Here is a 24238-nt window from a genome sequence, read left to right on the forward strand (position 1 = left end):
ACTTCAAAAAATCAGCACCTGCATTTTGTGCCTGAGTCTTTAGATCCTGAATTTGACCAATGTATCCAATTTTTCCCTGTTGAAAGATTATGGGATTCACATCCATGAAGTACAACTTCCTGCGTTTTACTCTTTCTGCAGGATACATCTCTAGAGGCATAATTCCAGTTCAGGAGTATGTTCATTGTAATTATTCCTGATACATATGATGAGACCAGTTTCTTGGTCATGAGGCAATTTTAAGTATCAATCAAATATCTTACTGTGTAGCAATGTTCTTCTGATATAATTGGACTGTAGTATGGTTTTCTAGGGATTATGTTTCACCCCTGGGGCAGGAAAAGGCAGAGTCTTAGAGACCAAGTCAGAGATACTAAACAGCTCAGACCTGATACCGGCGGTAAAAGCAGCCTTTACCATGATGACGGACCAGATTCTTCCCACTCCATTCGCCAAACTGACCTAGGAGAATTCCTGAACATCAGAATGCCAAACTACTGTCTGTTAGAGTTCCCTAAAGGAGAGATGTGAAGCACTGGGGGGTGGGGAGCATCCTTCATTCCTAAAAAGGCATTTGTCAGGTGAAAACTTCAAGAACCAATGGCAACAAGCAAGGCAATCCGAAACCATGCATTATATTATAAATCTGCTTTATTTAGCAATTAGAATTGAGCAAAGAGATGAGGAAACATCACAGGGATACAGACCCTGCACATCAGAGAACTAGTCACTTGTGCTTTCATGATCACTGCAAAGAAGAACCCAACCCTGCAAGAGGCAGAACTCCTGAACCAGTGGAAAGCAAGGGGGACTTGCCCTGTTCTGGAGTAGGACCCCGGCAATGACCTTCCCGATGGTGAGTTTGGGAACCTCAGGTGGAGCAGGTATTGGCAGAGAGATGAGGGCACTCAGAACTTTCAGTTCTAATTCAAGAAGGAAGAGAAGAAGGAAGCAGGAGAGAGAAAGCAACTGGAGGAGAGGGCAGCTGAGGGGCCCAGAGACACTGTGGGACCAAGGCTGAAGGAAGGGCTTCAGTGCCTGTAGCTCTTCTTGCTGGAGGAGGTGGTGGTGTATTTGATGGTGGAGCTGCTGCCCCCGGCAGAGCTGAGGCCACTTCCCAAGGCTCTGCCACTGCCAGAACTGAAGCCACCTCCAAGGCTGTGACCGCCGCTGCTGTAGGAGTAGCCACTGCCTCCGCCCAGGCTTAAGCCACCACTGCCACCGCTGGCACCGCCATAGCCGCTGGAGACGGTGGACTGCACCACAGCTGTGGAGGGAGGGGGACAAGGTCACAATGAGACATGGTGACTCGTTCTGCGAGACTGAGTCCAGTCAGAAGAGCACAAGGGCAAGGGAGGGAGGCAAGCAAAGGTACTTACAGATGTTGACTGGTCCAACGCCTTCCCCACTCAGCCTAGGAGAGAGGAGACACGGCCATCATGAGACCTCAGAGAGCCACAGCTGGACCAGGGTGGGAAGCCTCCCCGTGAGGAGAGTCCATGGGGAAAGTGCCTTTCAAGTGGTTTTCTGAGGGGAGCATTCTGGCCACAACTAGAGCCCCTGAAACGTGAGCTCATTGGCTGGACATCTTGGAGCTGGACCCAGATGCTGGGGGAGGTTGTGAGGTACTCACCTGCACTCCTCGCCCTCCAGCAGCTTCCTGTAGGTGGCGATCTCCACGTCCAGGGCCAGCTTGACGTTCATCAGCTCCTGGTACTCCTTCAGCAGCCGGGCCATGTCCTGTTTGGCCTTCTGGAGGGCGTCCTCCAGGTCGACCAGCTTGTTCTTGGCGTCCTTGAGGGCCAGCTCCCCACGCTGCTCAGCGTCAGCGATGGCGGACTGCAGGTTGGCGCACTGGAAGGGGAAGGTGGGCAGATGAACTTGCAACCTGATCCCCAGGGGAGACTAACCATGGTTCTCCTTTCCGAGTGAGGAAGAGTTCTAGAGCCCAGATTTCATGGGAAAGGCGCTCTGACAATTTTGTCCAGAATTTTTCCATTCTGCAAATCTTATCTAGTCTAGGATCCACTTGGAAAACCTATGCACTTTGTGTTAACCACCCTGAGTGAGAACTGGGCTGGCAGAACCTGGAGATACTACAGCAGACACAAGACCAGGGGACATCAGAAGAAACGGACCAATGGGCTTGTTTTGAATGTTGATTTTTGGATACGTTCACGTGGATGCATACTGAATTAAACAAATCAAAGACATTCTGGTGAGGTGATTTCACATTAAACTGCTGAGACCTTGCCTTTGTTCCACCTCACATTTTTGGACAAGATTCATTTGTTCTGTCTTTTCTGTTTCTTTTTCACATTAACTGAGCAGATTTGCAACAATCTTTCTCACACTCTCTGTCCTGCCTTTTCTTTACCAAGTTGTGTCTTAATTCCCAGAGCAATCATTCCTTTTATGTAATCTCTTCTCCACGCCTCTAGACCATATTTTTACATCGCTGACTGTTGGAATTGGTCCTGTTGTAAGTTTGTTTCATGCTCCTGGGCTGGGATCCATCTCTCTAACCTGTAGGAACGCACTAAGGGTAGGAACTGCATGTCCTCCCCTCCCTGCTTGTTCCCTCTGCACACAGGAACTTCCCAAATGATGGTTGATGACTGCCTTGTCGCCTAGGAAGGGAAGATGTGTTTCTCCTCCATGGTCCCCACCATACCTGCTTCTTGACGTGGTCGATCTCAGATCTCAGCCTCTGGACCATGCGGTTGATCTCAGAGATCTCCTGCCTGGTGTTGCGCAGGTCGTCCCCGTGTCTGCCTGCCGTCACCTGCAGCTCCTCATACTATAAACCAGAGGGAGAGAAGGGGGTGTACGTTGGCTTCATGTGACAATGACGACTGTCACACTCATCAAGCATTTAACAAACTGAAACTAATGGTTTCTCCACAAGGTATTTTCCCATTATTGAAGGTACAAGGTCTTTGATACTGTACACCCATCACAGATCACCCTGGTTGGGACCACTGACTGCCTGGTTCCCTTCAGGACCAGCTATGTTCTGTACGGTTTCTGAGAACAAGCATCAGGGTGAAGCTGAAGCAAAGAGCACGAGGTCCTTATGTGCAGTAGCTTTCGTCCTTCATCAGGTTCTTGACTTACTAGAGTCGGACATAAATACTGTAAAGGGCTACTCTGTTAATGCAGGGGACACATTCTGTGAAAGGACTCCAGCTTCCTAGAAATAGATTTCCCCAGTGATGTCTGTAGCTTTGCTGGTGTTCAGGGAAAACGCAAGAGGGATTCTTCATTTGCCGCCCCCACACTGCTCACCTTCGACTGGTACCAGGACTCAGCCTCAGCCCGGCTCCTTTGAGCAATCTCCTCGTATTGGGCCTTGACTTCGCTGATGATGCTGTCCAGGTCCAGGCTGCGGTTGTTGTCCATGGAGAGGACCACAGAAGTGTCTGAGATGTGGGTTTGCATCTGAGCCAGTTCCTGCAGAACATGAGGTCGTCAGACCATCTTTTCCTGCGATGTTTACAGACGTACCCAAGCCCAAGATTTCCACCCTTTGCACAATCTTATACCAGTGAATAAAATAGGGTGAAGAAGATGCTTACTGCTTCATAAAAGGCTCTTAGGAAGTTGATCTCATCTGTGAGGTTATCTGCCTTGGCTTGTAGTTCAACCTTGTTCATGTAGGCAGCATCCACATCCTGGAGAATAAGCCAGCAGACTACAGTCAGATGAGCCCTCCTTCCCAGTCTGCACCACCTTTCAGTCTCCCTACTTACACCTTTCTCAGATATGGGCAGGAACCCAGGGTCCTCTCCTAAAAGAATTATGAGCCCCTGATCTTACTCAGCTCACCTTTTTCAGTTTCACAAATTCATTCTCTGCTGCTGTGCGCTTGTTGATTTCATCTTCATACCTGGAATTAGAAAGGATAAAACATAATCAGCCAGTCGAGAAAGGGATACACACAAAGCAGCCTGGGATCCCAACTTTTCATAATGAGATATCCAAATGGAGCGTTCCTGCCAGTGTGCCTAAAAGATGTATTTTGTGGTCTCTAAATTGTTTACTTCTTTTCTCTCCTCATCAGCCTACAAGACCCTTTTGTTCTGGGGGGTTTGTGTTTAGGCAAGAACTGTGATTTCATTTCCGTGGTCATGGTTTACTAGCAATCATGCCCTCATCTGGACCTGCTCTTCCAATGGACTTGAAGTGTGGGCTTCAGGAAACGGAGCCCATTTCTCTCTTTTAACTCACTTGTTCTTGAAGTCCTCCACCTGGTCCTGCATGCTCCTCAGCTCCGAGTCCAGGCGGCCTCTCTCCCCCAGGATGCTGTCCAGCTGCCTCCTGAGGTTGTTGATGTACTGCTCAAACAGAGGCTCCAGGTTCTGCCTCACGGTCTTGGTGCCCTGTTCCTGCAGCAGGGTCCACTTGGTGTCCAGGACCTTGTTCTGCTGCTCCAGGAACCGCACCTGGAGGAAGACAAGATGGTTATTTTCCAGATGAAGAAGGGAGACAGAGATGTGAGTTGACAGGTCCCCAAGCAGATGTGGGTGGTCCCCATGGTATTGGGTGACTCCAGTTCATGTACAGAGGCTCAGGGTGATGGTTCTGCTCCCCTGAACCCTTTTCCTTTACAGCACACAGATCTCACCAACCAAATTCCCCCATGGAGCTTTGAGCTATTACCTCCCACTAATTGATGGAGCCTGTCAGTGTCTTTCAACATTTTATCTCATCCTCTTGATAAAGAGAATCACAAATGTAGTTTAAAATAGTGTTTTTCTGATATATTGCAGAGTCTTTTTTAAAAGAGTACCTCAGTTAAAGTCATGTCAAATGTTTAGAATCTCATGATTCAATTTTAACCCTATTAATGATTGGAGTTCATCAAACTTCCCATTCTGTGCATACGTCTCCTCTAAACAAATTCCCTTCATGGTCATGATCTGGTTCTACAAGTTGAGTGTTTCTATGGACTTATATACATGTTTCTGAGTCTTTTAGTTCCTAATCCAGCTAGAATATACTTTTCTGCTTTCCGTCTTCCCATTGCATCCCTCTGTCCCACTTCCCTGGGCTCTAAAATATTTTCCACTGTAATTCCCTTTTTAGTTTCGTAAGCCCTTACAAGGTTATGCTAACCCATTCAATTCTCATTCCCTTTTCTTTGGGTCAAGGTTATCAACAGTTGAGAATTCTTTCTGGCAGGAATGAGAGACATGGGAGGGATCAGTAGTTCTAAATGATTTCAGTCTCATTCTGCCTGTGGTCCAAATGGAGCTAGCCCTGCATCCAAGTGGAAAGTTAGCCTGAGTCCCCTCCTCCCTCTCTCCCGCATCTCCCTCTGGTAGGGCATTTCTTGGTTCCCTAGTTTGGGGAGTCTGAAATCCCAGTGGAGGGCAGGTGCTCCTGGCTCACCTTGTCGATGAAGGAGGCAAACTTGTTGTTGAGGGTCTTGATCTGCTCCCGCTCCTCAGTTCTCACTCTCTGGATGGTGGGGTCGATTTCCAGGTTCAGAGGAGTGAGGAGACTCTGGTTGACGGTGACCTCTTGGATGCCTCCAGGAGGGAGCACAGGGAAGCCAGCGCCCCCATAGCCACCAGCAAAGCCAGCTCCACCACCGAGCCCAGCTGCACCACCAAAACCGTATCCACTCCCAACTCCACCTCCAAAGCCAAAGCCAAAGCCACCTCCGTATCTGCTGCCGTATCCACCACTGATGGAGATCCTCTTGGTGCCCCCCAGGTTATAGAGGCTGCGGCTGCCAAAGCCAGCCCCTCCACACACTCCAGCCAGGCCACCACCGCCCCTGGAGCGGGACACCGACACGCTGCTGAAGCCAGAGCGGCAGACCCCAGGGACTCGGGCTGAGCCGGCGCTGAAGCCCCGGCGGCTGGTGCTTTGGCTCCTCACGGTGGATCTGCAAGACATGGTTCTGAAGACTAGAAGGCTGAGGAAGGTGTGAGAGGCTGGAAGGTAGAGCTGAGAGGAGCAGATGTGTGTGAGGAGCTTCCAGGTAAGTGCTTATATATGGAGAAAAGGGGCTGGGCTCAGTCCTAGAAGGTGAGCTTGCAGGTTGGGAAGGGCTGGGCTTTACAAACAGTGAGATCACCCCCGGCCCCTGGAAAGGTATAAAGTATGAATATTGCTTCTTTGGCTTCTTTTAGTCATGGAGAAATTCTGGCTTCTAGCCCTGACTTGATCCCAACACAATAAGACTGGAGGTAAATTCTCTGAAGTCATGAGTTAGTCATGTTCCCAAACAAAGGAGACAAGGAGCTGATCTGTGATAATTGTCCTGTCCTTCTGCTTACTCAGACACTCTTCTGTGTGCCCCCTTCCCACATATGTTGTCTCCTCCACCAGCACCACCCTTCCCATCAGGGGCGACTGTCTCTGAGGGCTTGTGAGCATTTGCCCCGTGGCCTGAGCAAGAAGTGGCCTGCGCTGTTTTTTCACCCTGTTTGAGCGTGTCCTTCTGGAGCTCCTGGTCGCCTTCCTGGTGGCCTGGCCATGGGAATGCTGGCCACTTTGGAGACATGACTCTACTTTGAAGGGCAAGAGGGACAAAGGAGTTGCATTTTTACAGGATAAGATCAACTCTGTCCTGTGTGATAAGCTGCCCAACTGACAGTTTCATGATCAGGTAGGAGATCAGCCAAGCCCACTCTGTGCAGAGATCTGACCCCTCCTCGGGGATTTTACCCATGCCTGCACCCCCTCCCCAATGTTTGCTTTCCCCCTGGGCCAATGATCATATAGGTTTTTTTTTTTATCAAATGAAATTCATAGATGTCTTTCTCTTGGTCTTTTGGAATGTTCACTTGGAACTTAATGTAAAGAATCTAAAATGAGTAGGTCAAAAGTCATTGAGGGGATTCACTGAATTTTGATTCACACAGATTCTGACATTTCTTGAGAATCAAGAATCAGACGTCTTAATGGACTGTGTACAGAAAGTGGAAGGACATATATCAGCAGTGAATCATAAAAAATGTGTCTTTACAAGTGTGATGATATCACAAGGAAATCCTAAACTTGTATTTCTAATCTCATGCTTGAAATCTCAAATCCCCATATGCCTTCTTGAAGGGAGGGAAGGCTGTGAAGTGAGCACAGCACTTGGTGTAGAGGGGAACGAGCTTTCTTTTTTCTAGTCCTGAGCCAAAGGGACGCTGAGAGCAATTACAGGCATGTGGTTTTAGGAGAACATCTGGTTAAATGTACAACCAGGGGAGGAAAGACAAACTCCCACGTTGATGACGAGCCTAAGGAAAGCTCTTGCAACTGTCTGAGAAGCAGTCCCATCTCTCCAGCATTTGGTGGGGGGCACAGCATCCAGGGAGGCAGGGCATTCCCTGTCCAAAGGAGTGCTAACTCAGCATCTGGCAGGGAAGAGATACCTACTCGAGACAATGGAAGCAGCTTCCCTTCCTCCACCCTGATTGCTCAATGCTTGACCAAGAAATGTGCTTCCACCCACTTCTGGGAAAGAGGCATTCCTTCCCATGGAACAGTGTTCTGATCAGCTCTCTTGAGATAGAGTCTTTAGGTTTGGCAGGGATGAGGCCAGGAGGGGTAGGAAGGGTTAGAAGTCAGGTGGGGGCAGCATGCATTTGTCCAATGTCCTGTGTCCATGTCAGTGTCCAGTGTGTGTGGCTGCTTTCACATGGCCATGACAGAGTTGAGTAGTAGTTGCAACAGAGAGCATGTGGCTTGCAAAACCTAAAAGGTGTTTTAGATGGTCCTTTAAAGAAAAAGGTTGCCGTGACAATGAGTGTGTATATGTCCATGAATGACTGAAAAATTGTGCTGAACACTGGAATTTGACACAACATTGTAAAGTGATTATAAATCAATAAAAAATGTTAAAAAAAAGAAACAATTCATAACAAGAAAAAATAAATAAATAAAAAGAAATGAGAAAAAAGAAGAAGTTTGCCAAACTCTGGTGAAGAGCAAGGGGCTCTGGAAACACGCTCAGGCTCACAGTCAGGCTCCCCTGTGTCTTTATGCAATTACTCATTCTTAGAACTGTAAAGAGGGGTGGTGAGATGAAAATTGTCCCTTCCTCACAGTGTTGTGAGGATTACACGAAATAATTACTGCAAAGGTCTAAGCACAGTGTCTGTGCATAAGTTCTCAATGAAGATGAGAAAACTTCATTATGTCATCATTGTAATGGAAGTATGGGGAGGCTTGGTGTGTTCAGGGACCCACAAGGAGCTTCAGGCACAGCTCGTGTGTGTTAGGGGTGGAGAGTGAGAGAAACAGTCTTGCGGGTTGGTGCCACATTAATAAGGACCAGAAGCCACATGTAGAGGTTTGCCCTGACTCCCGGAGGCCACGCAGAGCCACAGAAGGCAGGAGAACAAGATGAGAAGTACGATCTGCAAGCTTGCTGGCACTCCGAGCAGCAGGATGGGGAAGAGCTCTGCTCCGGGGCGAATGCAGCTCCTTGCCCAAGTGAGGGAGGATCTGAGTCCTTGGAGGGAGCCTGACAGGCTGCTCTCTCTCTCGCCTGTAGAGTCTGGCTCCCCTGTGTCACCCTCGTCTGGGTCCTCACCTGTCCCCTGCACCATGCACACAGGGATGGTCTTCTATCATCCAGCACAGGTGAGCAGATCAGTTCCTCTTTTAGTACTGACTGTAGATCTTTTCCAAGGTGGGAGCACACTCATCCCCGAATGAAGTATATGGTTCAATGTCAGCAGGAACCTCACAGTCAGCCATTTAGCCTATCAGAGTATGGTTTAACTTCAACATAATACCCAGTCCTAAAGTTTGGTATGTGCACCAGATGGCATCAGCGATGTAAAGTACCATGCTTCATTTCCTGACACAAGTATTTTTCCTATTGCTAGTTTTAAAAGTTTCTCTCAATGTAAATATATATATATTCTATAATATATTATATCTAATATATAAGATATATACATATCTTTTTATTCCCCAAATCTGTTACCACCTGCCAGGGAATGATGTCCTGGGAACCAGTTCCAGGGACCCTGACCATGAGCAAGGTCACAAAGAGGGCTCATGAGAGATGATGAGGGCTCCTGAGACAGTGGAGGGGGGATCAGAGGGAGGGACCCCCGTGGCAGATTCATTTCTGATTCCACTCTTTCCCACCACTCTTAAAAGGTCAAGTTTGCACTTGATTCATTTGCTCGTGATTTTCTCTATCTTTCTTGGTCTGGGTGTGGGAGGGACCCTGTGTTCCCTAGCCCACTTTCAGGCTGCTGCCTTGGGCTACGCTGTGCGGCTTTCCTCCTCTGGGGTCCGGTCCTCCACCCTCTACCCCTGCTTTTGCACCCAGAACAGGGGTATGTTCTTTGGCAATGAGGACCCACCGGATGGTTACAGAATTGACCTTTCAGATGAAATCTCCCTAGCGATGCTGAATTGTGTCCCAAGGTGGAGCCCAAGGAAGTTATATTTTCCCAGAGGAGCAGGGCAGGGAAACCAGACCTTCATAAAATTAAAACAAAGGGTGATAGCTCAGGCGACTATGTGAGAGAAACTGAAGCAAAGCAGCGTGAGTAACTTCGGTGACAGCCAGTCTCTTCTCTGCCAGGCTGCGGAGCCTGGCCGCTCCTCTCTGCCGGGAAAGCCTCCATCCAGTCTGCTGCTGTGTCTGATGGCTGGGGAGCGAAGAAAGTCTTCATTCTAGGGCCCAGGGATTAATGTGTACTTCTTGCATTTTTCCCAGTTTCCCAGCAAGGAGAAAGGCAGGAGGAGTCCCCTGGAGCCTGAGCCCATGGAAAGTCTGCCTCAAGAGGATTTACCTTGTCTTTCTGCATCCCTGGGTGGAGCTGACAGATGAGAACAAGGAACAGGCTATTAGGCTATTATCACATTCCATCAAAAGCTTAAGGCCAAGTGCCTAATCATCAAGTCCCAGTGCAGGACGATGCCGTTCAGAGGGAATCCCACAGACCCAGTCCTGTCCCTGGGGAGCACCCATTGAAAGAGAAATACGTGCAGCCACACGTGTGAAGGATGGAGACAGTGGCACCAACTTCGGAGCGGAAAGCGTGGCCTGCTGTGATGCATGGAGTAGTTCAGAAAATACTGAAACTTTCAAAAGCACATTACTTAGTAATCAGCCTTGTGGAATGATGTCCTATTACATTCGTCTTCTGGTTGAACTCCCTTTATTTCAGTAAAAGGGAAATATTGGTTAATCACGAATGTACTGGGTAATTCCACCCCCCCCCCCGCCCCAATTCAGGATGATCTGGAGTAATTCCTACCCAAAAAATTCATCTCAAAATCTTCTGAATGGCCTAGAGAGCAAATGTGCCTCGAACTGTCTCCTCTGAGACATCTTGGCAGTCAGTGGCTACTTCCATTTGTTAATCCTTTATAATCTTACTTTAAGCCTAAGGTTGGAATTAGTGACAGATCGTTGATACTCTAGAACTAATGTTGGGAAGGAGGCCTTAGGGGGGTCTGATACATTTAACTTCCTCCCTGTCTTCCTCTGCTCATCCCTCAGCCACTTCTGGGAAACAGCTTGGATTTTTTTCAATAGGACCAGAAGAACATTCAAGATGGCTAGCAAAGTTTGGACCCTGTGGCAGAAATTGTTAATTTGGTCAATCTAGATTCCATTCCCAATTTACTTTTTTCTTTCCAATTTCCACTATAGAAACATGAAATGTGAGATATTCTTTCTCTTAAATGTTTTTGTTTATTGGCATATTATTTCTATACAGTGAAATGCACAGATCTTAACTGTAGTGTTCAGTTTTGACAAATTTGCACACTTCTGTAATCCACATAACATCAAGATGTAGAACACTTCCATTCCTTCAGAAAATTCCTTTGTGCTTTTTCCTTTTAATCCCACTGCCCCAAGCAATCACTGTGTTTGATTTTTCCACCTTGAATTGTTTATTTTAGAATTTTATATAAATGGAATCATACAGCTTATACTTACATATTTATAAATATATGTATACACTTGTGTATGTCTGGTTTTTTCAGTCAGCAAAATGTTTTTGAGATTCATCCAGATTGTCGTAAATAGCAGTAGTTCATTCTTTTTTATCGCTGAGTAAGATACCATTGTAGGAATAAACCACATTTCTTTAGCCATTCTGACTGATGGGTTCCTAAAACATTTCCATTTTGAGGTTAACTTCCATAAAACGGTTATGAGCATACTTAGTCTTTTTGTCAACAAGTATTTTCTTTTTGCTTAAATAAACACCTAGGAATATAATTGTTGCATCAAAAGGAAATGTACAGCCAGGCACATCTCTTGTGTATCTACCAAAAGCCATAGTAAATTCCACTTCTCTCTCTCTCTTTCACACACACACACACACATACAAACACAAGTAACCGTATATTAGTTGTCTAAAATAGTCGAATCATTCTTTTAAATATGCTTTAATTTTTAGAGCAGTTTTAAGTTCACAGCAAAATTGAACATATGTAGTTCCCATATACTCCCTGCCCCCTCACACATGTAGCCTTCCCTGCCATCAACATCCCACACCAGAGGAGTACATTTTTTATAGTCAGTGAATCTATGCTGCTATAAACATTGTGTGCAGGTTTTGTGTGGACATAACTTTTCAGCTCATTTGAATAAATATTAAGGAGCACAACTGCTGGATTGTATAGTAAGAGTATGCTTAGTTTTGCAAGAAACTGCCAAGCTGTCTCCAATGTGGCTGCATCATTTTGCATTCCCATCAACAATGAATGAGAGTTTTTGTTACTCTGCATCCTGGTCAGCATTTGGTGTTCCCAGAGTCTTGGATTTGTACTATTCTAGTAGGTGCGTAGTGGTATCTCATTGTTTTAAGTTCCATTTTCCCTAATGAAATATGATGTGGGCATCTTTTCATATGCATATTTGTTATTGAACAAAAACTAGAGAACAAACAGGCATGCCTCACCTCAATTATCAGAATTACTGATTTGCCTAAATTTCACATGATCATACCATTTACAGCCCTCTTAATATATCTCACAGTGGTCATGAATACTCTGACCCAATAAGTAACAAATTAAAATTAAGTTAAATCCTTGACACTTACAAATTGGCTTGACCAAATGGGACTCCATGGGCCTTCCTCCAGTTAAAATAGTTAATATGCCCCAATGTAAATTAAAACAGTGCCTTCAAAGACTGAAACCCATTTTAGGGGATATATTCCTCCAAATAAGAGAAAGGCTTATTATGCTCACTATTTCTCCATCCAACAACCCAATTTGGCCTATTTTTAAACTTGGAAAGAATAAAGGTGACACACAGTGAATTACCACAACCCTAATGCCATGGTCAACCCATTAATGCTCCCTACCCAATATTGTTGAAATTGCTGGCTCGATCCAATCAGCAACTGGTAAATATTTTGCTCTTACAGATTTAGCTAATAATATTCTGTCAGTGCCCATTGCAACAGCCTCTCCATCAGTTTGCTTTCACCTCCGAAGGGGCACGATACATCTTTAACCAGACACTCATGGAGTACCTCAGCAACCCTGCCATCACGCACAATTTCTGCAGGCAAAATCTTAAACGCATCAATGCCAGTTATAAAATTCTGGTTTTTGAAGTGAAGAGAAGAAGAAAACAGTGAATGAAGGGCCACAAATTGCAAAAATATCCTTCTTTCTTATGGGTGAGTTGTGTTCCACTATATATATATATATATATATATGCTACATCACCTTTATCCATTCATCTATTGATGTGCACTTAGGATGCTTCTGTATCTTGGCAATTATAAAGAATGTTGCTGTTAATAGTGGGGTGTATGTATCTTTTTGAGTTAATTCTTATTTTGCAGTTGGCTTTATTCCTTTGATAACTGTAAGTGTAAAAAGCTAAAGCTCTAACCGTTCTTAGAAACAATGAACAGTACATATATGTAAATTTAAAAATATGTGCAGTATATTGTGCATATGTATTTACATGCAACATATTGTATATGTGCAGTCAAATTGTAACAATTCTACCTAATAAAACTGAAAAATGAAAAAAAAATCTTAAATGCATCAGACTTTCTCCAAAGCTATTACATTGATGAATCCCCCTTTGAAAAGTTTCATTAAACACACTCGTTCAGGGCCAACAAAGACTCACAAAGGAGCTCACAAAAAGAGGAAGGGCCATTGTCTCACACATAGTGCAAGCTTCAGCCACCTTCGTTAAATTCCTGAAGTGATTTGCTAATCCGAGGGCCACTCCATCCTCAACACTGTTAAGAAACTATCAGATATTGACCCTTTCAGCACCCACATTACTAGCACAGGCCTAATATCTTTTAGGCCTATTTGGGGTCTCAAGGCAACATATTCCTTATTTACAAATTTGACTTGAGCCCATTATGCAGTTACTTGCAAACTAATCCACCTTGAATGGGCTTCCCTCCAATGAACGGCTCTCCAATCTGTCCAAATTGCAACACAACGGAACGCTGCCCTTCATGCTTTCCAAAGACTTCCTCATTCTAGAGGCATCGCAACCACTCTCACACCTCCTGGAGTCTCTGGACCACCCACGATGGCCCGTTCCCCTCCACAGCCACTCTGTCTCCCTGTGAATCATCAAGTGACCCAATCACACCTGGACAGATGGACCCACCAGGGTCCCTAGGCTGGTTGTAGATCTTAAAAAAAAAACAGTTCTGTCCAACAGCTTATATTATAAAAGCACTTTATTGAACACACTCTGGAGGTAGTCAGACCAGATGGGATTGGGGTGGGGACTCTGTTTTAATGGTTTAGATACTGGAAAACTTTGGATTCTTCTGTCACCAAGGATCAGGCTGTGGAGACCCAAAGCTGATTTGAAGCAGAGCACAGAATCGCGACAGAGGAGGCTAGAGACTGGGGGTTGAGCGTTCTGGAAACCAAAGAATGTGGGTCTGTGACAGACTTGGTTGACTACACTCCAGAAAAAGAGAAGACTTGGCTTGGGCCACTCCCCAGAAGAGGCAGTCACCGCGGCTGGCTCCTGCATTTGGGAGACAGTGACTTGCTACAGGCTCTTAGCTCTTGAAGCTCTTCCGGGAGGAGGAGGTGGTGGAGACAAATTTGACGCTGGAGCCGCTGCCCCCGCCGCTGCCAAAGCCCAGGCTTCGGCCACTGCTTGCGCTGAAGCCAGAACCCCCAACGCTGAGCCCGCCGCCTAGGCCCACGCCCCCGCTGCTGCTGGAGTAGTAGCTCCCGCCGCCGCCTCCGCCAAGACCACCGCCCAGACCGCCACCGAGGCCACCACCAAAGCCACTGCCACCACCGTAGCCAGAAGAGACGGTGTTCGTGACAACGGCTGCGGAGAAAGGAAGGAACACTTGGTGAGCCCAGTCTGTCAGATGGATCCAACGCATCTAATCTATTTGATCCTGCTGGTGTTAGCACTGTACCCGGCCCCTCTGACACAGTAGCAGATGACGCTCAGAAGCGCTAAGTCACTTAACAACGGTCCCTAATAAAAAGTTGGTAAACATAGTAGGTAAGGGACAGTGCTAAGTCCTTGGGGACGGGAGGAGGAGCAAGGCAGGGGGACAGGGTCCAGGATGTGTCATACACGGAGCCTACACTTTAGGAGCCACGTTGATTCCTGTCTCAACCTGTATTCTTTCCCCATCACCTGCTTCTCACTGTGTCTTAAATAACCATTTTGGGGCTAGGAGTGTCTGGTATCTAGAAACAGCAGGATTCTGACTTGGCACAAAATACCCCCTGTATCATCACGGTTAATGTCTGTTCAAAGTTACTTACAGATGTTGACCGGTCCGACACCTTCTCCACTCAGTCTGAAAGGAAAAAAATGGAAATGAGTTAAAGACGCCCCCAAAGACAGCATAGGCCTGAGTGGGTAACTCATGTTTAGAGTTCGTCCTGTGAGCAAGGAGCCTGCATGCCTGAAAAACTGCTTAAATCAGAGAAAGAGATAGCTCTCTGGAGACACTTCCCAAGGAAGAGGACTTGGCCTAGAAACAGGTTAGCAGAAGAAAATTATCATTCACACTCTCCTCCACCCATTATAGGGAAAGCATGAGTAAGAGTCTGTGGGAGCTACGAATATGTATGAAGTCGTTTTTGCCTCGTAGGTGCTTACATTCTGTGAGAAGACTGGATGTGGACAGAAATACTTCTAACAGGGAGCAGGCGGGAGCAGTGTCAGAAGATTGAATAAAACAGAGTTTGGGAATCCAAAGGCAGGTGAATTTAACTCAGCTGGAATAATTATGAAAGGCTCCCTGAAAGAAGTACTTGTAGGATGGGGAAGGCATTTGTTGAGTTGCTTAGTTGTTTGAAGGAGAGGAAGCACCCAAGAATACTGGTGGTGGGAACAGGGTCAGAAAAGTGAGTTGAGGTCACATCGCGTAGGTCAGCTGTATGTCCAGGTGTCAGATTGGATTGGATTGGATCATTGGATTAATGATGCATAACGATCATGTACAAGATAGTGGCCCCCCCGTGCGTGTGTTTTATACCCTGTAGTGGAGGATAAGCTACACTTTATCAACTGTGAGGCCATCCTGGGCTCATGGTGTCAATCTTGTCACGCACCTGCACTCCTCGCCCTCCAGCAGCTTGCGGTAGGTGGCGATCTCTACGTCCAGGGCCAGCTTGGTGTTCATGAGCTCCTGATACTCGCGCAGCAGCCGGGCCATGTCCTGCTTGGCCTTCTGCAGGGCGTCCTCCAGCTCGGCCAGCTTGTTCCTGGCATCTTTGAGGGCCAGCTCCCCACGCTGCTCGGCATCAGCGATGGCGTTCTGCAGGTTGGCGCACTGGAGGGGAAGCAAGGCAGAGTGGGGCCACTCTAGAGGCTGGGCTGGGCCTGGGGTGTCTCTTTCTGAGCTTCCAGAGAGAAGCCAAGACATTTGTCCTGGTCAGTGTGGATGGTGGAACATTAGAACGCCAGGACCCGCACCAGCTCTCTGTGTGTATGTGTTGTGTGTTTAGAAAAAGTAAAATGAAACAAAACAGGTCTGCCTTTCAGAGCACAGGTGCCTTCCCTGCCTTCTCTCGCTACCTGCTTCTTGACGTTGTCGATCTCGGCTCTCAGCCTCTGGATCATCCTGTTCATCTCGGAGATCTCATGCTTGGTGTTACGGAGATCATCGCCGTGCCGGCCCGCTGTCTGCTGCAGCTCCTCGTACTGGCACCACCGGAAAAGAGGAAAGATTCCATTTAGATGAGGATGGAAACACTTTCCCAAGTTCGTGGGCACGAGCTACCAAGAGGTGGCAAGCGGTGTCGTTATCTGGGGCCTGGGGCTGGTCTTAGATAATCTCCTCTTTAGTGCCTTTGCTTTTCTAGAGACACTGCTGTGAAATTCAGTGAGATTCTCTTAAGGTTCTTGAATTTATGTGGTAGATTCATACAGGTCTGTTCCCATAACTCATCCTAATAGGCCTCAGCAGGTTTCAGGAGCCCCATCCTTTACATTTGGTCATGGCCTGGGATCCTAGACCTGTGTCCATCCCTCACTCGGGACACATTTGCCACGGCACCCACCTTGGTCTGGTACCAGGACTCGGCTTCTGTCCGGCTGCGGTTGGCGATCTCCTCGTACTGGGCCTTGACCTCAGCAATGATGCTGTCCAGGTCCAGGGAGCGGTTGTTGTCCATGGACAGAACCACGGACGTGTCTGAGACGTGCGTCTGCATCTGGGACAGCTCCTGCAGGGGAAGACTCGAAGTCAGTCATCTGATTCTAGATAAACAACAAGGTCTTACTATATAGCACAGGGAGCTACATTCAATATCTTATAATACCTATAATAGAAGAGAATCTGAAAAAGAATATGTATATACATGTATATGTGTATAACTGAATCACTATACTGTACACCAGAAACTAACACAACATTGTAAATCCAAAAAATTAAAATTAAAATTAGAAAGAAAAAAATGAAGTCAGTTAATTGCTTCTGTATTATTTAATGTCAGGTCCATTCAAATCTCCTCATTGTGCTATGTCAAGTTGAGAAAAAAAAATAATTCCAACATAAAAAACTCAGGTAAGTTAATAAATAATCCAAATCATTACTAAGCCTATTTTTTTAAAAAGACTTAAACCCCTCTGAACCTCAAGAAACCCCTACCATGTAAACTCTCAGACTCGAATCTTACTTTAAAACAATCTAGTTGTGTGGTCTGCTGCTGTGGGAGTAAACCGAGAGAGGGTGGTTCTCCAGAAAAGGGAGGTGGCCAAGAAAGGTATACCAGGGCCTCTAATAACTCACTCTAAATCTCATTCTGCAAAATGATTATCGAGGAGGTTTTTTGCTTTAAATTTGACTTTAAAAAAAAAGGCTTTATTAGTTAATAAAGCATTGATAGTATTAAAGAAGTCAGAAAGACAGAGATGTGTCCATAGCTTAGGAACCACTGACAATCCTTAATCCTGGAGACCCTAATCCCTGGTGGTGTCCCAGTGACCATCATTCGGGCTCCTGCACAGGGAGCATTTCTTACCGCGTCAAAGAACATCTTCATGAAGTTGATCTCATCCATCAGTGCATCGACCTTGGCCTCTAGCTCCACTTTGTTCATGTAAGCGGCGTCCACGTCCTAGGGCAACAGGGATGGTTGGCTCCACTCCCCACTTCCACCCTGACTTAAATGAACAGCACCTTAAGTAAGTGTAACCACGGGCGACAGGATCTCTGCTACCCACGCACCTTTTTCAGCATCACAAACTCATTCTCAGCGGTGGTGCGCTTGTTGATTTCATCCTCATACCTGGTGGCACAAAGGATGGGAAGTGCTTAGCAAAGGATGATGGCCAGGTGAAGCCTGGGGTCTTTACTGCATAAAAAATCAACTGTGAGCCTGCCTTTCCACTACAAGGGGCTTCTTGAAACATACAGACAGAGAGGGAGGGCACACTGGGAGCGTGAGCCCCTGGGCAAGGTTCTTACCCGTTAGGATACTGTTTTCTCTGCAATTGTCTATCAGATAATCATTCTATTATTGCTACAATTCGGTTGCTTCAAGAACATTTCTATAGAGAAACTGTGTTATTTCTCCCCACTCCACGTCTAGTCAATTTCTGTAATGCTTTTTATAGTCTTTGAAAAAAAAAACTAGCAGCCCAACTGCTAGTTCATAAGGACTAAAGAAATTATTCGAGCCACTAAGTTAGGTTGTGTCATCAAGTCCTGCTCTGGGGGGAATCCATCAAAAAGCCCATGTTGCATATTTTGAGTGTACTGGGGAGGAAAGTCTCCCAAAACAAGGATTATATGACTGCTTTTCGCACCAAGTAGTACAAAGGGCATGGAGATTGTTGCTCTGGCCAGTGGCTAAATGCCTTGCAGAGGGACTGAGCTTGCAGCTATAACTTTCTAACATGAACCTGCTTTTTTTTTTCAGTACTCTAGTGTCCATGGAAGGTATATGTTTTCAGCCCCTGGGGGAAGCATAAGCAGTAATCTGGTTACCAAGTACATCTGGTGCCAAGACCCACCCCTCTTTCCACTCCATCGCAACTCACTTGTTCTTGAAGTCCTCCACCAGGTCCTGCATGTTCCTCAGCTCCGAGTCCAGGCGGCCTCTCTCCCCCAGGATGCCGTCCAGCTGCCTCCTGAGGTTGTTGATGTATTGCTCAAACAGAGGCTCCAGGTTCTGCCTCACGGTCTTGGTGCCCTGTTCCTGCAGCAGGGTCCACTTGGTGTCCAGGACCTTGTTCTGCTGCTCCAGGAACCGCACCTGGAGGATTGAAGACACAGGACCTTGGATTTCAGGATTCAATGGTCAGTTTCCCAGTTATCCTTCCATCTCATGCTGTCCCCCTAAGCCTTCCCACGGGCAGTGCCTGGACCTGGGCCCCAGGATGGGAGATCCAAAGTGAAGCGCCTAACCTCACTATTCTAGGGGAGACAGGACATTTATCCAGGGCACAAACAGCACTGGGCACAGCTGGGTGGAGAGTGGCCCAGTGCAGTGGTGGCTGAGAAGGCACTTGGGCTGCTGCCCAATGAACTCATCTGCCTTCCTCTGTAATCAGCCCCGTTACATGGAGCACACGATTCATCTCTCTGCCCAAATAGTAATCAAGGAGTCTTTAGGGGGGTAATCTCTGAAGGGAAAGAAGTAAGACCCTCTCTTCCAAACTGCCAGTCTAATTAAGAAAGTGGCCCACAAATCCAGGACACAGAGACAAATAGAAACTCACAACAGCAAACCAGGAAGATACCAGCAAAGTCAGAGGACCTCCCTCTTCCCACTTTCTTTGGCACTAATTCCACTTTCACAGTGGTTTTTCACAAAGAATCATGTCTCACCTTGTCGATGAAGGAGGCAAACTTGTTATTGAGTGTCTTGATCTGCTCCCGCTCCTCGGTCCTCACCCGCTGGATGGCGGGGTCGATTTGCAGGTTGAGGGGAGTCAGAAGACTCTGGTTGACGGTGACTTCTTGGATGCCTCCAGGGGGACAGACGGGGAAGCCAGGGCCACCAAAGCCACCTCCAAAGCCAGCGCCACCACCGAGCCCAAAGCCACCACCAGCTCCACCGCCAAAACCAAATCCACTCCCAGCTCCACCTCCAAAGCCATAGCCGCCTCCAGCACCAGCTCCGAACCGGCTCCTGAAGCCCCCACCACCAGCGCTGAAGGAGATCCTCTTGGAGCTCCCCAGGTTGTAGAGGCTCCGGCTGCCAAAGCCTCCCGCTCCACAAGCGCCCCCGAGGCTGACCCTGCCAAAGCCGCCGCCACCGCCGCCCCCGGACCGGGACACTGTGGTGAAACTGGTGCGGGAGATAGACGGGGTGATGGCGGAGGCAGTGCTGAAGCTACGGCTGCCCCCGCTCCGGAAGGACACACTTGACTGGCGAGACATGATGGCTTGTTCCTAGTGGAGCAAGATGACTAGATACTGGCAGTAGGGAGGCGCAGGAGAGAACAGAGCACAGCAAGACGCAGAAGGTGGCTCTGTTACCCAGGCACCGCAAGCCCCTCTTTTATCCTCTAGAACTGGGTTGGGCGGGAGAGCTGTTGAACTGTGAATGATTAAGTGGGCTGGGCATGCCTGGGGGGCAGCTGTGAGCTCACCGGCACACCTGCGCGGTGGTGTGGGGTGCGAATGCCTTCTTCCTGGCAGGCTCTGCTCAGGTAGGGATAACCTTGCCTTGCAGCCCTGATGTCTTGGCAGCAAGACGGCGATGCTGCTAGCAAGTTTCTCTTTACCACCGGGGCCCAGAGCTGTGAGGAGCCCAGAAAAGGGTGCCAGGAAGCAAAGGGGCATTTGGGCAATATCCTGAGGGATCCTTACAGGACTAGGGATGTTGCCAAGCATCCCAGCCCGGTGTACACTGTCCACGAATGGGGGGCAAAGCGAGTCCCCCACTGGCAGTGATCTGCTCTTCTCCCTTTTCTATGAGAGGTTGCTGTGGGGATTTCAGTACTTGAAAAGCCAGCCGTGGCTTGATATTTCAGCTATGTGCTATAGGGAGAAAATAGATTTCCATCCTTTACTGCAAAGTTTCCTTTCTTGGGGGAGGCACAGTTATTCCAGAGCCCGCTGGGCAGATTCTCCTGCAAGGTTTGGTCCAGAAAGACTCCCCAAGCCCTAAGCTCCAGAAACAGAGAACGTGGGACACCCCCAGCCCTGGTCTATCCCACTTTGCTCTCTGCAGGGGCAGCCCTATCTGGCCACAGTTCCTTCAAATTCAGCATTTTCTGCTGCATTTGAACATTTCCCTTGCTCTTTGGCCCCAGGCAGGACCCCGAAGGGGCTTAGCAAACCCAGGGACCCCGTGCAATCAATCCCTCCCCAAAAGTCCTGAGACTCCGCCTGGCAGTCATGTCTCTCTTCGGGGGGGGAGTTGCTCTGCCCGCTCCCCGCCCCCCAGGTATGTTCCAGCAAGCCCTCAGTTATTCCACTGGGGAAGAAATGAGTCATTGTATCTGTTGATACAGGCTGAAGGCTGCCACAAACACATACCTGCAGGAGCTTCTAATCTCATCAGGAACATGTCGAGAATCGGCCGGCCTGTTATAACGGCGAACCTCCCTGTTCCAAGCAGCGGGATTGCTGTGCTTTCTCTAAACTCCAGCTCAGCTCTCCTTCAGGGCCAGGGGATTGGAAAAGGAATTCTAAATCTACGGATTGTCCTGCCGGAGAGACTAGAAGGGGCAGGTTTGGGGGACCGGGCAGCTGGCCTAACAATCTACCACAGTTGTTTTAGGAAGCCCCCCCAGTCTGCCTCCCAGTAAGACCCCTCTGCAAAGCTCATCTGGGTGGGTTATGGCACCCAACGGCAGAGAAAGGGTCTGGCTGAATTTTATCAAGTGTCTGTTTTAAATTACATCCCCTCTTTTTGGCTGCAGACCTGAGTTGGGCCACATCTCTGCCTCCCCAAAACAGAAGCAGGACCCATGAAGAGCTGTGAGGTGGGGAGGGGCACCTCTGGGCAGGGGCTGGAAGTACAGGTAGGGTGGGAAATGGGCTTGAAGCCTTGGGGCCGATGGGCAATGTTCTCAAGAGTAAAGAAATGAGGACCCAGCCCCAGCTTAGGAATCACTAGTCAGGGTCTGTGGTTGGCCACAGGGAAGGCACGGCTGTGGGAAAATGACTCGAAGCTATTGGGGATCAGCTGAGAGGTGATTGCTCACTGGAGGCTGTGGTGAGAAAGCGGTGGACAGGTAAATCCAGACAGACAGACAGGTTGATGGCCAGAGCTGGCCTTATGGGTCTTGGGCAATGAGGTTTGGTTGATTCCCTACCTGGAGAATTCCTGAGACACTCAGAGATAAATTTCACTGAGCTTGCCAATTTCACACTTTGTTGCCTCTCAGGGAGCAGATGTGAGTGTCTTGGGGGCCCTGAGACATATTGGTGGACCCTCAGCCCTTGCCAGAACAGATCCAAGCCTGAAGCAGATGTCTGGGGACTCCAACTACAAGTCCTCTCTCTCCTCTGGAAGGTCACCATCATGGTATGTTCCCCCAACAGGCACATCCCGGGTCTAGTCCCCACTGCCCTATGGAAGCCCCGCCCCTCCTCAGACACTGGGACATTCTTTTCTCCCTAAGCCTCCTCCTCCCAGGAAGGAGGACTCAGTGGAACTGGAATGCATTCTGGCCAGTCTAAGAATGGCTAGAGTGTGCCAAGTTTGGATTCAGATGCCAGGGACCAAAAGGGTGTGGGTGGCAAGTCACTGTGGCCAGGAGTGTTTGGGTGCCTCGCTGGGGGAAAAGGGCTCTCTCTGTGGGAACTCTCCGTTAAGCAGGCAGGGCAGCCTCTCCCACAATGCCAGACCTGGACAGCCCCATATAGTGGAGATGCCCCCCCAGGGAGCCAGGCACCAGCCCCACTCCAGTGCGAGAGAGTCCCACCCCAGCCTGGAATTTCACTGTGGCAGGAAAAGAGAGATTACATGGAGCTCACCGAGCTTTTCTGCCAGGCATCCACAGAGGGAGTTACCAAGGCTTGGCAGGACATGTTAATTAGCTTCTCCAGGCATCATTTTCCTCATCAGCAGAAGACGAGCACAGGGTGGAGGGAGATGCAACACCTGGCCCTGCTGGTCTCCATGTCACAGGAGGATGGGGCCACTGCCTTGGCCTCCTTTGTGAGATGTGGGGGCCTAGAATATGGGCAGCATTTCATCAACAGGGTTGAACCTCACAAACCAGGCAAGGAGTAGAACTGGTCCAGATGTCCAGGGGACAAGGGTTAGGCAAATCTCGTGATACCAGTCCAGGGCTCTTTCCTCGGAGCCCCCACCACAACCTGTGTAACTTCCTTAGAAGGTGATGGAACGGACATATTTAATGGGAGATGGTTTTGCACACACCCTCTAGGTCTCCCCAGATGGTCAACTGCCCCTGGTTAGGGAGCGCATCTGACTCACCCTGGCATCTCCGCACTCAGCCCAGTCGTATGCACCGGAAGTACTCAGCAAACAGTTTTGAGTTGAATTGACAGACGTAAGGTCATTTCCCCCTGCTCCTTCCCTGGGTCTTTGTGGGGGGTCCTCCCCAGCCCCATGCTGAGTCTTAGGGTCCTGTCCACCTGCTTCTGTCCCTGGGTCTCTGTCTAGAGAGCAGATCTCTTGTCTCCTTCAGCCTGGGCAACCTCTGAGAACAGAGTTCATGACTCTTCATTCCTTGAACTTCCCTTCATTCCTCTCTCCCCATGCTGTGCCCCAGCAGGCACGTTCCCCTCCAGGAAAGAAAGAAAGCTACAGTGTCCTGGTCTTTGCCGACCTCCTACCCCATGCATACTCAGCACAAAAAGTGGGGAGCGATAGTTGAGGCATGAGTCACCTATTCACTGGATGATGGTTGGCAGCCTCATCTGGGAGTGCGCAGCCAGAGCCAGCAGGATGGGGAAGGGTGGACAGAGCCGAGAGCCAGCCCTCCCCTCGCAACTCCTCACAAAGCCCTAGCCCCAGGGAGGAACTGAGGGCAGAATTCTCCTGCCTCCACCCAAAGCCAGCAGGAACTCTGGGTCCCAGCACTAATCTAGCTGGAGTCACAGAACTGCAGGGGTACAGAGGAGACTGGCCTCTCTGTGGACGGGGGAGCAGGATCCACCCCACCCCTCATGCTGTTCCGTCTGGCTGCAGATGCCATGGGACCTGCGACCCCACCCTGCCTCTCTAGGACTCTCAGCCCCCACGTCTGAGAATGCAAACCTCCAGTAGTAAAGGAACCACTCTGCCTTGGCTTTGCAGTGGATTTGAAGACGGCACCCTGCTGCTATTGTTTGGTGGCAAGGGGCCCTTGAAGTCGACTTTCGTCATGCAAAGCCTTCACAGACACTGCAGGTCACAGCATAGGAACAAAAGCTCATGGCCCCACTCTGGGTTGCATCTTGGTCCTAATCCAGCCCCTGAATTCTTGGGACCCCGAAAGGGGCCTGAGCTCACTGGAGGGGGCTGTGGGAGCTGGAATTGTCATTTTGAGCTGGCTGGGGTTGGCAGGAAGGGTGGGGCAAACATGCAGGGGGCTGTGGGGAGCAGCCTGGGCCCCCGCCCCTCAGATGGGGCGGGCAATTGGCACTTGTGGGGCCAGAGCCTCAGAACAGAACTCTCAGCTTCCCTCCAACAGGTCCCTGCAAGTCTGGGGAATGTTCTTCCCTCCTTGGAAGGGTGTTTTGCCAATGGCATACCGAAGTCTTTGAAAGTCTCCCTCGGTTGATTGAAACTATGGGCTGGAAATCAACAAATACTTTAATTAGTCAGAGGGACTCAAAAAAGGATACAGAGCAAAACCCTCTGTTCTTTGCTTTCTCATAGAGGGCGGTTTCATTATTCTATTTTTTAAATCAAT

General features: G+C 48.5%; 2 protein-coding genes and 1 long non-coding RNA gene across 4 annotated transcripts; 1 reads left to right on the forward strand and 2 right to left on the reverse strand.

Annotated features, from left to right (window-relative positions):
* Positions 1-633: 633 nt before the first annotated feature.
* LOC102511561 (keratin, type II cytoskeletal 6A) lies at positions 634-5993 on the reverse strand. Its single transcript, XM_032492908.1, has 9 exons — positions 5395-5993; positions 4231-4445; positions 3829-3889; positions 3579-3674; positions 3289-3453; positions 2675-2800; positions 1634-1854; positions 1380-1414; positions 634-1267 (listed from the first exon to the last, which is right to left on the reverse strand). The coding sequence occupies exons 1-9, from the start codon at positions 5905-5907 to the stop codon at positions 1032-1034; spliced, it is 1668 nt and encodes a 555-aa protein (XP_032348799.1). The 5' UTR covers positions 5908-5993; the 3' UTR covers positions 634-1031.
* A 7647-nt stretch (positions 5994-13640) lies between these two features.
* KRT5 (keratin 5) lies at positions 13641-19946 on the reverse strand. Its single transcript, XM_006182471.3, has 9 exons — positions 19245-19946; positions 18455-18669; positions 17640-17700; positions 17434-17529; positions 16471-16635; positions 15986-16111; positions 15520-15740; positions 14725-14759; positions 13641-14272 (listed from the first exon to the last, which is right to left on the reverse strand). Exons 1-9 carry the CDS (start codon positions 19797-19799, stop codon positions 13992-13994), a joined length of 1755 nt encoding a protein of 584 aa, XP_006182533.1. The 5' UTR covers positions 19800-19946; the 3' UTR covers positions 13641-13991.
* An 802-nt stretch (positions 19947-20748) lies between these two features.
* Positions 20749-23905, forward strand: LOC116667593. Of its 2 annotated transcripts, XR_004324489.1 has the most exons (4): positions 20749-21199; positions 21290-21352; positions 21758-21897; positions 22766-23905. It is a non-coding gene; the product is annotated as an uncharacterized LOC116667593 (long non-coding RNA). The 2 variants fall into 2 exon arrangements; XR_004324488.1 differs by having other exon boundaries at positions 20749-21352.
* The last annotated feature ends 333 nt before the right edge of the window (positions 23906-24238 follow it).

The sequence above is a fragment of the Camelus ferus genome, chromosome 12 (genome assembly GCF_009834535.1).
Source record: "Camelus ferus isolate YT-003-E chromosome 12, BCGSAC_Cfer_1.0, whole genome shotgun sequence".
In the NCBI taxonomy this organism is placed as follows: Eukaryota; Metazoa; Chordata; class Mammalia; order Artiodactyla; family Camelidae; genus Camelus; species Camelus ferus.

Bases quoted from the DNA above. Each gene is read 5' to 3' on its own strand.
- LOC102511561 (XM_032492908.1), bottom strand. From the start codon at position 5,907: ATGTCTTGCAGATCCACCGTGAGGAGCCAAAGCACCAGCCGCCGGGGC. The intron at 4,446-5,394 runs GTGAGCCAGGAG...GTCTTCCTCCAG, and splicing joins TTGCCTCCTTCATCGACAAG to GTGCGGTTCCTGGAGCAGCA. The intron at 3,890-4,230 runs GTGAGTTAAAAG...TTCTAATTCCAG, and splicing joins GTGGAGGACTTCAAGAACAA to GTATGAAGATGAAATCAACA.
- KRT5 (XM_006182471.3), bottom strand. From the start codon at position 19,799: ATGTCTCGCCAGTCAAGTGTGTCCTTCCGGAGCGGGGGCAGCCGTAGC. The intron at 17,530-17,639 runs GTGCGTGGGTAG...CTGTTGCCCTAG, and splicing joins AGTTTGTGATGCTGAAAAAG to GACGTGGACGCCGCTTACAT. The intron at 16,636-17,433 runs GTAAGAAATGCT...CTTCCCCTGCAG, and splicing joins TGAAGATGTTCTTTGACGCG to GAGCTGTCCCAGATGCAGAC.